Source organism: Cajanus cajan, chromosome 6 (genome assembly GCF_000230855.2).
Source record: "Cajanus cajan strain Asha chromosome 6, NIPB_CcT2T_4, whole genome shotgun sequence".
Classification (NCBI taxonomy): Eukaryota; Viridiplantae; Streptophyta; class Magnoliopsida; order Fabales; family Fabaceae; genus Cajanus; species Cajanus cajan.
Genome location: NC_138522.1, coordinates 2,746,481 through 2,762,316, shown reverse-complemented (window position 1 = coordinate 2,762,316; position 15,836 = coordinate 2,746,481). Strand labels below are relative to the sequence as shown.

General features: G+C 36.5%; 2 protein-coding genes and 1 non-coding gene across 3 annotated transcripts; 2 read left to right on the top strand and 1 right to left on the bottom strand.

Annotated features, from left to right (window-relative positions):
- Positions 1-1,397: 1,397 nt before the first annotated feature.
- On the top strand, positions 1,398-8,044 carry LOC109807530 (Pectin lyase-like superfamily protein). The gene is made up of 7 exons (XM_020370072.3): positions 1,398-2,050; positions 2,514-2,634; positions 3,026-3,200; positions 3,946-4,016; positions 4,124-4,742; positions 6,280-6,290; positions 6,921-8,044. Exons 1-7 carry the CDS (start codon positions 1,637-1,639, stop codon positions 7,832-7,834), a joined length of 2,325 nt encoding a protein of 774 aa, XP_020225661.1. The 5' UTR covers positions 1,398-1,636; the 3' UTR covers positions 7,835-8,044.
- Positions 8,045-8,159: 115 nt separating this feature from the next.
- TRNAD-GUC (transfer RNA aspartic acid (anticodon GUC)) lies at positions 8,160-8,231 on the top strand. Its single transcript has one exon. It is a non-coding gene; the product is annotated as a tRNA-Asp (tRNA).
- A 293-nt stretch (positions 8,232-8,524) lies between these two features.
- LOC109807381 (transcription factor MYB56) lies at positions 8,525-9,521 on the bottom strand. The gene is made up of 2 exons (XM_029273173.2): positions 9,365-9,521; positions 8,525-9,237 (listed from the first exon to the last, which is right to left on the bottom strand). The coding sequence occupies exons 1-2, from the start codon at positions 9,519-9,521 to the stop codon at positions 8,525-8,527; spliced, it is 870 nt and encodes a 289-aa protein (XP_029129006.2).
- Between the last annotated feature and the right edge of the window lie 6,315 nt (positions 9,522-15,836).

The window sequence follows — 15,836 nt, the reverse complement described above, 5'->3', positions numbered from 1 at the left end:
AATCCTAGATCCTAATTAGTAAAAACAAAGAGAATTAATTTAGTCACTCTCATATATAAGGGATTAAAACTATATAAAAGGAACAAAATTATCAACTTTATATAAGGATTAACAACTTAAACTTTGAGATTCATCGACAAATAATTTTTTTTCTAACACTATTTTTCGTATGTTTTTTTTTTCCTCTTTTGTATTTATTATTCTCATCATTATTCTTAACGTCGTAAGATATTCCTAACTTTAAGCGCATGAATATATATACATTATTGTATATATTTAAAGAAAATAAACTAAATATTATTAATTTTATTCTTTTATAATAATTGTTTAAAATTGTATTAAACAAATCAATAATCATATTAAAATTTTCTATTTTTCATAGAATGATTTAATGTTTTTTATTAGATTTTTTTATTTTTATTTCATAATAAATGCATATTAGTTGTCACGTATAAATTAATTAAAAATTGAATGAGATAAATTGATAACATAATAATTAATATTATTTTAAAATTTTAAAATAAAAATTAAATAAAAACAAAATTTTACTAAGTGGATCAACAACTTTCTTTTTCTCTTACTTTTCAAACATTGGATTGATTATTAGTTAGTATCGTTGTAAAAGATAAATCAGTGTGTAATGTAATTTATTTTGGTGTAATTTTTTTTAAACATAATTCATAAGATTTTTTTGTTAACAATTATTATTAATGCATATATCTATTTTATATTAAATTCATGAAATTTATTAGTGACATGTGAAACTAACTATTAACGTTTATAAAAATTTTTTTGTCATGGATTAGATTGATTATATTTAATTTCTTTACATGATTTGGATCAATTGTAATATTAAATAATATTGAAAAATGCTAATTATAATTTGGAAGAAAAAAAAACAAGAAGAAGAAAGGTCTCTAATTTTAAATGGGGTATGAGAAACTTAGGTGTCACATGAACATGATCCCGTGTGGGTTGTGCCAGCTTTTCAGATCAAGTCCACGGGACGGTGGCCTGGTGGACCCAATATCTTTTAAAAAACAAACAATTCAATGTGTCTACTAATTATGCATTATGATACTTAAAATACTTAAAATTATTAAACACATTTTCATTAAATACTTTTAATTATTTACTAATATTAATATGTTGCTATTTACAAGACCCAATTTTTTTTTGGTGTAACTCATCCATAAATAACGAATATTTAATACAAATTGAATAACTTTTTTCTCAATTCTTATTGAATGAAACTTAACTAGCTTCCAAACATAGCCTGAATTTTCTCGTTTTGTATTTATGTAAATAAATAAAAAGAAATGAAATACATAAATATGTTCCCATAACCATAACGATTGACCAAAAAGAGAAAAAGAAGAGAAAGGAAGGGCATTGAAGAGCGAGTAGGAGGCAACAATTAAGAAAAGCGTGGACATGATTTGGATGAGTGGGAGTTTGACACAGCGGACAAAACAAATTGTCAGAAAGAGTATCCTATTTTTCTCTGAACTGGGTCCCACTCCACCACCCTTTTCATTTTCTTCAATTTTCCAATTAATTAGTAATAACAAAACACCACCATCGCCACCTTTGACAAAATCCCCTTAGTCTGTTCTGTTCCATTCGCCACCTTAACATGGAATCGGACAAGACACTCCTGGGGGCCTGCACCAGGCCCTCCTGGGCCCTCGCATTCATCCTCTTCACTCTCCTCATCTTTCTCTCCTTCCACCTTCCCGCCAGGCCCGTTTGGCTCCTCGCCGGCCCGCTTCCCGGCCCCGGCCCCGATCCACCCTCCTGCTCCGACTTCTTCCGCGCCGTTCCGCCGCGGAAGGTCGTCATGTCCATCGAGGACTTCGGCGGCGTCGGCGACGGCATCACCTCCAACACCGAATCCTTTCGACGGGCCATTCGCTACATGCACCGCTTCCGGAACCTTGGTGGGGCCCAGCTCAATGTCCCCAATGGAACGTGGCTCACCGGAAGTTTTAACCTCACCAGTAATTTCACGCTTTTTCTTCACCGCGGTGCCGTTATTCTCGCCTCTCAGGTACTAACTTTTCTCACTTTTTACACCTTCAAAAATCCCCTTTTTTTTGTGTAAATTTAATTCAATTATATTTCATTTCAATAATCAATCAAATTCGTAGTAATCGGCTCGGTTTACGGAGGTGAATGCGGGTGCAGCCAGCTTGGGTTTCACTTTCTCATGTGATTTCGATTTCGATTTCTGTCTTTTTATTTATGAGAAAAAAAAAATCATTTTTTTTAGATAAGACGGTTGTTTTTATTTTTCGGACTTTCTTCAGAATAGAGGTGAGGAATTGCTTTTTGACTTGTGTCACGACAAATGGTACCATTACCAGCCACATGGTACCGACCAAATCATGCCTGTTTAATAATTTTTGTTTATTATGTAAACGTAATGAATTTGATGTTAATTATGCTTTTGACAATTTGATGAAGGAATTGTTTTGTACTTTTGTTTATTAATTCAAATCGTGATTTTGCAGGACCCGAAAGAGTGGCCAATAATTGAGCCATTGCCATCTTATGGAAGAGGGAGAGAGAGGTTTGGAGGAAGGCATATTAGTCTTATACATGGAAATGGCATCAGCAATGTTGTCATCACTGGTATAACATGAAACTTTTTTTTTTTTTTTTCTTTCTTCAATTCATTTGGTGAAACTACAAATTAATCCAAGAAAGAGGAAGAGAACAAAGAAAGTTCCCTCGTGGTATGAACAATTTTGGCAAAGTAGTTTATGAGGGTGAAATGTCAATTGGGATTAATTATATCAAGTTTGTTGGACTCCACAGACTATTCCGGACAAAAAGTTAGGTTACATACTTAACTGCTATTTTATAATTTTCAACGTAGTTAGTGATTCCATTAGAAAGGAAAAAGCCAAGGGATAATTTAGTTGAAGTTTGTAATACTAGTACACCCCCATTAAATAATTGAGTATGCAGTTAAGATTTTGTTGGCAACCGCAAGCATTTTATTAGCTATCTGGTTTTGTAGGAGAAAATGGGACAGTTGATGGTCAAGGAAAGATGTGGTGGGAACTGTGGTGGAACAGAACATTGGAGCACACAAGAGGGCACCTCCTTGAAATAATGAACTCGGATAATGTTCTCATATCAAACCTCACCTTTCAAAATTCCCCTTTTTGGACCATCCATCCTGTTTATTGCAGGTTTGACCATTTTTGTTATTTTCACTTCTAGTAGTATGTTTGTTTCACTGTTTAAAAAATCATTCCCTTGAATGGGAATTTGTGAATGTAATATTTCTATGTTTGTAATAACCATTGAAAAATTGTTCCTAGATATTGTTCATGCTTAGGAAAGTAGTAGTATTATGTTTTATTTCTTTTTTATTCTCATGATGATGGGTGGAAAAGTTGTATTTTCATGGGAATGTGAGAAGTTATTTTCAGGCCTACTTACAAATTTCATTTCTATACTTTTTATTCCAATCATTTTGAATTTTAAAAATATTCCTAACAATATTAATATAACAAAATACATTTTTGAATTCACTCAAAAATAACATTTCTTGTTATAATATTCCAGGGAATGTCATTCCTGTTGATGCAATTTTACAACTTGAAATAAATGACACATTCTGTCAGGATTTGTACTATTTTCAGTATTTTGGAACCCCTTTCAATTGCAACAAGATAACTGTCTTGAGGCTTAGTTGAATTACTTGCTCAAACTATTTAACCAAACACATCCTTCGTGATTTTTGGAAGGCTGTTAACTAACAATCAAGTTCAATTTATTGGGGGCTTTTTATATTGTACACAATTATATCCTATCTAATTACAGTTGTCAGATACATGTAAGAAACTCGGTTCAGTTAGCACTTGTATGTTTTTAGCTTCTGTTACCACAAACACTTGATGAGATTGAATAAACTCCCATGTTTTGTTTCAGAAATGTTGTGGTCAAAGGGATGACAATCTTGGCTCCTCTTAATGCCCCAAATACTGATGGCATAGACCCTGGTTTGTTTTACTCCTTTGTTACTATTTATCCTCTTTTCTTCCATTCTGTTATCCTTCCAAATCCCCTTATAGTCTCTTACAAGTGAACTTCCCTTCTGATGACACAGACTCAAGTAGCAACGTATGTATTGAAGATAACTACATAGAAAGTGGGGATGATCTTGTAGCCATCAAGAGTGGTTGGGATCAATATGGAATCACTGTGGCCCATCCTAGCACAAATATCATAGTGAGGAGAATATCCGGCACCACCCCAACTTGTTCTGGAGTAGGCATAGGTAGTGAAATGTCTGGCGGAATTTCAAACATCACAATTGAGAATTTGCATGTGTGGGATTCTGCAGCTGGTGTTCGCATAAAATCTGACAAAGGCAGAGGAGGCTACATAGCCAATGTAAGCATAAGTGACATAAGAATGGAGAGAGTGAAGATACCCATTAGGTTCAGTAGAGGCTCAAATGATCACCCTGATGATGGGTGGGATCCAAAAGCTGTTCCTAGATTCAAAAATATTATAATCAGCAATGTGGTCAGTGTAAATTCAACAAAAGCCCCGGTTTTGGAAGGTGTAGAGGGTTCATCCTTTGAAGGCTTGTGCTTCAAAAATATTACCCTTCATGGTGTAGCCTTATCTGCAAAATGGCGTTGTGAATTTGTCTCTGGTTTTGCCACAAGGGTTTTCCCTGTTCCATGTCTTGAGTTGCGGAACAATAGCTATTCATCATGGTGTTCACCTTCTTGAATGGTTCCAAGTTCCAACAATGGAAAAACCAGGCTTTTAAGTTGTTCATATTAAGCAGTTTAAGTCTTGCTTAAAGGCACAAACAGAAGAGATGGACTGAATTAAGGTGACAATTTTCCTTCTTTGGGTGGCAGTAGCACTGACATATAATCTGATGAGTAAGGTTTGTGATTGGAACGTGCAAGAGTATTATTTGATTGATATCGTGCCCCCTCTCACGCCATGTTTGGTTGGTGGGTATAGAACGTGGAATTGCACCTTTTTTGCTTAGAGGGGGGTAACAAGTGATTCTTGTGGTTTACGTTTTACTTAACGAGATGGCGTCGTTTTTAAAATTGTTTGTTATTGTTGTATAGGTACTTTAGTCTTTGTAGAGAGGCAAAGTTGACTTGCATACATAGGGAACCCAATATACTGTATAAAACAATTTTGAAACAGATTACTTTTTTTTTCTTCATAGTAATACGGGAATATTCCTGCAAAATTCATTAATTTATTATATCCTAGATTGTATGATTGTGATTGGCATCGGTACTACCACACTGGACCAGCGCTATTGACGGGCAAGATTAAGGCCTGGAAATTATTTATGGTGCCAGGATATATTAAAGTGTTTTAACTTGTATAGGATAAGGTAGCACAAGGTGTTAACATCAAAATTAGGAAATTATTGTGTTAAGTGTGTACAAATATTTAATTCTATAGATAAATATTTACTTGGACATAGTGATGACGGTAGCAATCATATATTGAGTCTTGTTATTGCTGCCAGTGGGGTCTCGCTCGCGGTTAGATGACGCCGCGGGTGTACTATCTTAAGTGGCTAATCTCCTCGTTGGAGAGACACTTAAAAAATAGAATAACTCAGTTCAAGATTTAACGTAACTGTATATACAAGGCATAATTCAAATTCCTATTTTTAGATTAATTCCTACCGCTGAACTACGCGCTTGGAGTTATATTTATTCTTTAGTTTTAACATACATTCTTATATTGCATGATTAGTTCTTTTTTTTAAATGTAAAAAAAAAAAAAAATTGTTGCTCAATCATGAGAGAAAAGAGTATTATATTATATCTTACATTGAATTATATAATTTAACTAATTTAGTTTAACATTATTAAAGTAAATTATATTGTCTCTTGTATACTCTTAATTATAAGAATATGTATTAAATTATTTTCATTTTATATATGTTAAAATATAGAATAAATCATATTTTTACTTATTAGTGATATGAATATTCTATCATCACTCTCTTATTATGTTAAAATATATAATTTATAGTATTTAATTACATCTTAAAAAATTCATTATAAGATTTTAAAATATAATTTTGATTAAAATATATGGTAAAATGTTTTAAATTCGTCACTTATTCACTTGATAAAAAAATTACAAAATATATACTTAAATATAAAATAGTTTGTTAAAATAATAAATAAAATAAAATTATAAAACATAAATTATATTGTTAATTTTTTTTTTATGGTTTAATACAATAAAATAAATTAATTATAGTTTTCCGCTATGCTTATTTTATTTTCAATGGCGTAGGAAGCGTGTTACCGCTGGTTTGCTCTCCTCCAAACATCACAACATTATCTGGTACAAGACAACAACCGCTGTAAATAGAAACAAATCCTAAAAATTGACAGGTTAATTTATTTGAATTCTTCCATTTTAAACTGAAAAACTAATGGGTAATCTATGTCTTTCAATCTTCTAAGATTCTCTAAATTCGATTTTAATTCTTCAAGAATTTTTCATCTGATGGTCTTTCAATACGCGTAAGTTTTTCTTCTTATTTTTTTGAAGTGTCTAAAACCTTTAACACAGTGCTAATTAATGTGATTAACACAGTTTCATGTGAATACTATATAGTATATACATAAACTTTTTGGAAGACATAACATCTAAAATTGGATGAGAAATTTTTTGAGAGATTAAAAGCATTATATTTTGTATTTTGAAGTGATCAAAACAGGATAATAATTTTTTTTAAGTCTAAAATCAAATTTAGAAAAACGTAAGTGTTTTTTCAACTATGATTAGTAATTGACAAAACTATCAGATACTTAGTGCATCAGAGTAAAAAAACACAATTAACACTGAATTAGTTCATGATCAAAAGCCATCACATTCTTCTGCTGTCATACCAGTGGTCATACAACTTGTTCTAGTCGACCCATTAAATCGGATAATGTTTCTTTCAAGCAATGCCATCACACTGGCTAATCCAGCAGTGAACTCCAAGAATGTCATGACTTGTGTTTCCTGCAACCCCCATCAAACATATTGCCAAAGATTGTTACATCACGACGTTACACGTGTTCACATATTATATAATGTTAAACCAAACCAAAATATTTTGAGCAACCAAAACCAATTCAAAATGAAGACAAAATCCCATTTTCCCTTCCTCCTCATGCTTCTCATACCCTTCACAATTCAACATATTTGTTCAGCAGAATGTGACAATCTGAAGGACTATTGCCCTACAACACCGCCCCAAAAGAATGCCATATTCATCAATGGCCTACCTTGTGATAACCCATCTAACACAAGTGCACATGATTTCAAGAGCATGGAACTAAGCAAGCCAGGTTCAAGGGACAATTTTGGTTCACTAGTTAAGATTGTTACTGCTTCAAAGTTCCCTGGCCTTAACACCCTTGGCCTCTCTATTGGTAGAAGTGACATAGAAGTTGATGGGCTTGTGAACCTCCACAATCACCCTAGAGCCACTGAGATGGTCTTTGTCAGTGAAGGTGTGTTGGTGGCTGCGTTTCTCAACACGCAAAACAAGCTCTTCCAAAAGACTCTTAAGGCTGGTGATGTGTTTGTGATCCCCAAGGGCTTGTTCCATTTCTTCCTCAACCGTGGTGCACAAGTTGCAACTGTGTTTTCTGTGTTCAATAGCCAAAATCCCGGGTTGGGGTCCCTCTCTTCAATTCCTTCTGACACGTTGGAATCGGTTGAGAAGATCAAGAGGAAGATTGTCTCACTTTCTGACTCACAACTTCGTGGTGTTGATGATTTGACTGAGGCAGTGTTGGATATCATTTATAGTTAACCATTTAATTCAGTGTATTGTGTCATGATTCATGACTTTCTGTTTGTTGCACAGTACTGTGTTTATATTATGAGATTGTGGTGTTGTGGTTAATGTAATGTAATATCACAATTGCATTTCACTTTATAGTACCTAGCTGTTTGATAGTTTCATGACAAATTAACAATGTAAGGTTGCTGCATCAATCGCAACATGAGGATTTATATACCATCTTGAATTGGAGGGCCAAAACTTGTGACTATATGTGCCACCTAGCTTCTGAATGCTCTTTCCACCATAACATATACATGATAAATAAAATAAAATTTTAGAGATGGGACATCAAGTCGTTGTAGTATAGTGGTAAGTATTTCCGCCTGTCACGCGGACGACCCGGGTTCGATCCCCGGCAACGGCGATTTTGTTTATTTTGTTATTATCATATATGTAACGACAAAATAAAATTAAAAAAAAAAAAATCCACTAGAATTATTAATGTATTATCATAAGATGTTAGACTTCTATACTTCATTTTTTTTGAAATTTTAACTTTCTGAATATAGACCCTATAATAATAAGTATGTTGGAATTTTCACCATAAATAAGTACTAAGAATATGTTTAAATACAAATTTAAAAGAGTTTTTGAAAAATTTTCTACTAAAACTCTTCTACACTCAAAAATAGTTATATGTTAAAGCGTATCATATCATCATGGTCCACGAATACTGTCATCACTGATAGAAATTCCCACTCCAAGAAAGTCTATGAAGGAAACACCCTTTTGCTTGAGATCATCAAGAGGTTCTTGTTCATTGGTACTCAACTTGCACAGTGTCATGGATCTATCACGTGCATGTTTACCTCTTTTGCAACTTTTGATGGTGTCCTTAGTTTTGTGGTCACAACCATAGTTTGAAATTTTTTGTGGAAGGGGAACAACCTTGCCTACACTGGGAAGTCCTGGTGCTGTGAAACTATGGTAACTGTCAAGAATAGAAGAACCAACAGATGAAGGAGAACTATAAGAAGAAAAATGGTCCAATTCCAAATAATTATCAAACAATGGTACTTTCTCTCTAGCACTTGATGTGATGGTTGAAGATCCACTGAATGAAGTCCAAGGAGTTGGTAGTTTATCAAACAAGGCCTTGTTTTTAATAAAGTTGAAACTGATTTGAGAATTATGATCAAATGAATCACCAAACAGTGCCAAACGCTCCCTTTCTCTTCTGGCCATTAGTACATGGAAGTGATTCTTGACAGAATTGTCAGTTTTTCCAGGGAAGAATCTGGCTATTGCAGTCCATTTGTTTCCCTTGAGATTGTGAAGTGCCAGGAGCATTTCCTCATCTTCTTCAGTGAATGGCTTTTTTATGATGTTTGGGTCTAGTTGATTGTACCACCTCAGTCTACAACTTTTTCCTAAGCATAAAAAAGTAATGAAACGAACAATACAATCTTATAAAAGATATTTGATGTTATGCAGATAGAGAAAAAATAAATAAAAAAAGGCATGAATAAAAATATTGTCATGAAAATTAAAAAAGACCTGATCTTCCTTCAAGATGTTCTGCAATAAAGTTCCAGTTCTGGGGACCATATTGTTTCACAAGTTTTTTGAGTCTATCATCCTCAGAGGGTCTCCAGTGTCCTCTACTGCAACTTTTTCTACTCTCACCGTTGTTGCTGCTACTAGCTTTTTCCATCTTCTAAAATATATGGTCACACTACAAAGTATAACAAAAATAGATTATTTCTTAGTTGGTTATAAGTGTGTTTATTTTTTACAATTGAAATGCTTAAATCTTTGACTAAAAGCAACAGGACACGAGCCTCTCTCTGTTGAAGTCTCTTTAAAGTGGTGACAATTATAGACTAAAATTACTATATGTATGTTTGATTTATCGTTTAAAATCTACAAATTTATGTTAAATGAAAAGGACAAATTAAAAATTTCACTTCATAGTTTAGTACATCAAAATGTGTGAAATTCTGTTTGTATCAATGTAAAGAGGTCTCAAACACACGTATATGGTTAGATGAAAAGTCCTTTTAGCTGGGTTATTGATACAAGATTTGATAAAAGCCAATACTCATTGGAGTATTAATGTATCTACCTGTACATATAATTTAACTTACTGAAAAATAGTCAATTTAATTCTGTTAACAACAAATGAATAAATAAACATGAGATCAAACAAAACTAATTATTATTTTGCAAGGATACATGGACTTTAGGAATTTAGTTTCTCACCTAAATTTATGTTTATAACGACAAAGATATAAAAAGAAGATAAAAAAGAAATTGATCAATACTACTTTCTTTTATTACAGGATGATTAATACTATTTTTACTCTCATGCATAAGATAAATCATGAGGACTAAATCTTTTTCATCACACTGCAAAATCGATTAGATTGAACATTATTTACGAATAATTAATTTTGGACATATGAACGTGAAGAAAGCAAAAAAGAAAAAAAAAATTCAGGTCCAGCATCTAAATGGTAAACAAGAAAAGAATAAAAACTTAGTTTTAAGACTATAATGTAATCATATCTCATTACTAAAGAGTCTAAAATTAAATTTGAAAAAACATGCTAAAGAACTACATCGTAACCAAGTAGAAATTGCAATAGACAAAGAAGATAAATACCAGCTATATATTGTTCCTTGTTGATTGATTCCAAATGCTCTCTTCCTCCTCTTGTTATCTTTCATGGTTTCTTCCTTCTCCAAATTAATACTTCATTTATTTATAGACAGAATGCATTGTTGATTCAATGCTTTAACGTACGTTTGGATGGATTCATTGATTTCTTGCCAAGTGAGTTAAACTAACTGCTGAAGCTAACTTGGATAATTTAGCATGTTCTTAACTGATTGAGATTATTATATGTCCCACAGAATTAAAGTCTTGCTCTTCCAATTATAAACTAAATGGTAGAGTACCTAGCCCCTCATTTTTCTAATTTTCCACTAATAACATGCATGATCTTCATCAAGAGTTTTTTTTTTTTTTTTTAAATTTATTTATATAACGCATGCATTTTCTCAATGAAGACAAGATAAGGTATTTATAATTACAATAGATGACAAAGTTCTCTATTTCAATATCTCACACAACTATATAATTAAGACTCAAATTCAAAAATCATGGTTTTGTTTCAATTATTAATTTACATGTAAGTTAGCCATCAGCGAAAGTTTAATAATTATTAGTGCGACTATTTTCATGCATACATGAAAATATCCTAGGCTTCTTGCAGTGCTTTGTTATTTGTGGTGATTCGTGATGCTACGTACGAAATCAGATTTGTTCATTATATATGAAACCCTAATTAACTTATTTTGCATGTGGAAAATTGGCTGTCCTTGTCATGACTTGATTTTGAATAAAACAAAGCTTAATTCGGTTTTAAATAAAACAAATGAGATTAATGTTTTGAGAACGAACCGACTTGTTTCTGAGAATGAGATTTTTTTTTGTCTGATTAATGTTTTCAACTTGATCAGCATTTGAATATGTAAAATCACTATATTCGATGGAAGTAGTTAAAACTTCGTGTTACAGTACTGACATGAGTTAATTTGGCGTATCAAATAACTGCATCTTGTAAGTTGTAAATAATTTTATAAGTAACATTGAATAATGACAAATTGTAGATCAGGAAAGAAATAATTTTAAATGTTAGGTTTAACCTACTTGGGGAATTTTCATTTGACCAAAGAATTCTTCAGGTCCTTTTCAAATTCTTTAAGTAGCCTCACATTTTCCTCACAAGATTATTATTATAAGAAAACACTCTAAGTGCCAATAGTATATCAAAGGATTGTCAATTTGATTTATGTAACGACTCGGCTGACCATTCCACTCATCAATAAAACACATCGGAAACACTAGATAGAATAGAACAAGTATATAAATATAGAGTCTAGAATATAAGTATATACATATGTCCCAAATCCGACTAGAGTTAGGGTATGTAAAACAAGAATTACATCAAAAGTCACTATGCCTAGTGATCAACACAAACAAAACATCCTTAGAAGCCAGCTCCATCTATCCGCTGCCAACTCATCACTATCCACCACCTATCCCTGCTCTGCTCCCGTACATAGTACGATCATAGCAGTCCAACCACATGGAAACACAAGGGTAAGCTAGTATAGAAAAACAAATACAACATATGGAAATTTTAATCAGTGACAACAATTTCAACCATCAACAACTCATCAGTAAACATCCTGCCAATTATCTCCACATAGATTTCCAATACACACAAAATGCGTCGTCACGCATATCACCTCGGAGATCTCCTACAACACCTCAGCCTTTCGGCCTACAACAACCAATAGCAACACACAGTACAACACAACTATACCCACAACACATCAGATTCACAGTTCAACATATCATCTATAATATAAAACTACTTTTTAACCCATTCACCAGAAACAATTTAATATCAACTTTAACGTTATCTACTAGACATCATGTCATAACTTTCCATTTCAATTCAACTCAACATAGGCATCATATTCAATAATCTCATCTCCGCGCCCGACGCACACGTGGTTGCGCCTAGCACGGCGCAATCCAGAGAGCACCAGGGGGCCCGCGCGCCCAGCGAAGGTGTACCCGCGCATGGCGGGACTCAACCAGAGAACCCAAGGCCCTCTCGCACTTGGCGCAATTTCCATTGCGCCCAGCGCTGGCCAGGCAGAGACTCAAGGAGTCCTATGCGCCCGGCGCATCAAAATCCGCGCCCAGCGCGGGGAAGGCAGAGACCTCCCTTGGTCTCGCGCCCAGCGCAATTCAAATTGCGCTCAGCGCCCACAAGGCAAAGACTCCTAAGGAGTCTCACGCCCAGCGCGACAAGGGGCGCGCTCAGCGCCCAAAAGAAGAACCAAAACCTGCCACACTGGTATCGCGCCCAACGCGGTCCAAGTCACGCCCAGCGCGGACCAGCCAGAGACCCACATTCTCAAGCGCGCTCAGCGCACTCATCATTGCGCTCAGCGAGCTTAGCCAAATGGGGTCTCCTGGTGGCCGCGCGCCCAGGCGCGAAGAACCCCGCTCAGCGCGAAGCTCAGCAGCAGCCAACCATTTTTGAAAGACTTTTCAAAATCTGCAGAAAAAAAATCAGAAAACCCCACATGCAATCGGTTCAATCTACTACATTATCATCCCAGAATTCAAAAACACCACCTTTTTCAACATGCAACAACAAATTCATCAAAAAGCCCAAGATTTGTCCAAAACCATCAAAGAACCAAAAAATTTCTAATTTTCAGCCTTTCTCACGAGATCAGCAACCATCAACCCTCTTAAACAACTGAAAAATAATGCAACAACTGATTCTCATTCCAAAATCACCACAGAACTAGCTTCCCTTACCTCAAATCAAGGAATCGAGCTTCGGGAAGAATAACGAGAGGTAAGCGAAGAACGGCTTGAACGACGAAGGAGAAGAAGAAGGGAAACTCCTACTCAGCTAGCAAAATCCCGATTCTGCTCCACACCACCACCTTGAGACAGAAATTTGGGGGAGAAGAACAAAAGGAAAAAGAGAGAGTGAGATAATGTAAGGTGAGATTTTAGAGAGGAAGGAGTTAGGGAAAGAAAGATCCGTACGAGGGTATCACAATCTCCCCCAACAACAAGAGTTTTCGTCCCCGAAAACAGACTTACTTGGGAAAAGAAATGGGTAACGCTCCCTGAACTGCTGCTCCACCTCCCAAGTAGCCTCACCGGTAGCTGCATCCCACAACACTTTTACCAGAGCAATTGACTTTCCCCTCAACTCCTTCAGTTTACGATCAATTACAGCTATTGGCAACTTCTCAAAGGTCAGGTTCTCCTTCACCTGCACATCATCTAACTCCACCACATGACTCGGGTCATGGACGTACTTCCTCAACTGGGAGACATGAAACACATCGTGCAGGTTTGAAAGAGACGGTGGCAAAGCCAACCAATAGGCAACCGGACCCACACGTTGTATGATCTGGTAGGGACCCACGAACCTCGGTGTCAACTTTCTTGCTTTCAGTGCTCTACCTACACCCGAAGTCGGAGTCACCTTCAGAAATACATGCTCCCCTTCAGCAAACTCCAAAGGCTTCCTCCTCTTATCAGCATACGACTTCTGCCTACTCTGAGCAGTCTTCATCCTTCCCTGAATCATTTTCACTTTCTCAGTGGTTTGTAGGATTAGCTCCGAACCTACCACCACCGACTCACCATTTTGGTACCAGCACAGAGGGGTCCTACATCTCCTGCCATACAACGCTTCGAATGGCGCCATCCCAATGCTTGCGTGAAAACTATTGTTGTATGTGAACTCAACCAACGGTAGGACCTCCTCCCAGCTACCCAAGTGGTCTAACACACAAGCCCTAAGCAGATCCTCCAAGGACTGAATTGTCCTTTCTGACTGACCATCCGTCTGTGGATGATAAGCAGAGCTCAACTTCAACTTCGTGCCTAGGGCCTGGTGGAGACTCTGCCAAAACCTTGAAGTGAACCTCGGATCTTTGTCTGAAATAATACTAGAAGGCACCCCGTGCAACCGCACTATCTCCCTCACATACAACTGTGTCAACTTTTCCAAGGACCACTTGATGTTAACAGGCAAAAAGTGTGCGCACTTGGTCAACTGATCTACAATCACCTAGATAGCATCACTATTCCTAGCTGACCTAGGCAACCCAACAATGAAATCCATGGTAATGTTGTCCCACTTCCACTCCGGAATCTCCATCTGCTGCATCAACCCACTCGGCTTCTGATGCTCCACCTTTGCTTTTTGACAAGTCAGACAGGCCGCCACATACTAAGCTATTTCCCTCTTCATGCCAGGCCACCAGAAAGTCTTCCTGAGGTCCTAGTACATCTTAGTCATACCCGGATGTATGCTAAGTCTACTCTTGTGGCCTTCATCCAATACAGCTCTCTTCAGTTCCGCATCCCGAGGCAGACAAATCCTGCCTCTAAATCTCAAGATCCCATCTTCTCCTAGCTCAAAACCAGTAGCTTCCTCGGTACCCAATAACCCAAGAAGTCTCATCAACTCCTCATCCTGTAACTGTTTGAGTCCAACCTGCCTCAAGAATTCATTAGTTATGGTAACTGCTCCACAACTAATGTGATCCTGAGCTAACTCCACACAGAGATTCAAATCCCTGAACTTCTCAACCAGCTCCAGCTCTCTTACCATCATACTCGACATGTGGAGGGACTTCCTACTCAGCGCATCTGCCACCACATTGGCCTTGCCAGGATGATACATCAACTGGAAGTCGTAGTCCTTCAGGAACTCCATCCACCGTCTCTGCCTCATGTTCAGCTCCTTCTGATCAAACAGATACTTCAGACTCTTATGATCACTAAAGACGCTGAACCGAGCACCATACAAATAGTGTCGCCATATCTTCAAGGCAAAAACAACAGCTGCCAATTCCAAGTCATGAGTGGGATAATTCCTCTCATGGTTCTTTAGCTGCCTTGAAGCATAGGCCACCACCTTCCCATGTTGCATCAGTACACACCCAAGACCTTGGTGAGAAGCATCACAATACACATCAAAAGGCTCATCTGAATCCGGCAACACCAACACAGGAGAAGTAGTCAACCTCCTCTTCAACTCCTCAAAACTCCGCTCATAGGCATCTGTCCAAACGAATGGTTGCTCCTTCCTCGTCAACTGGGTCAGAGGTGCTACTATCTTGGAGAATCCTTCAATGAACCGACGGTAGTAGCCTGCTAATCCCACAAAGCTCCGAATATCAGTGACAGTCCTCGGACGCTCCCATTGCAACACAGACTCCACCTTTGCGGGATCAACAGCAATCCCCTCAACTGAAATCACGTGGCCCAAGAACTTCACTTCATCCAACCAGAACTCACATTTTGAAAGCTTAGCATACAGCTTCTTCGCCTTCAAAGCCTCCAGCACCATCTTCAAATGCTCTCCATGCTCTTCCCGGGTTCTCGAATAAACCAAGATATCATCAA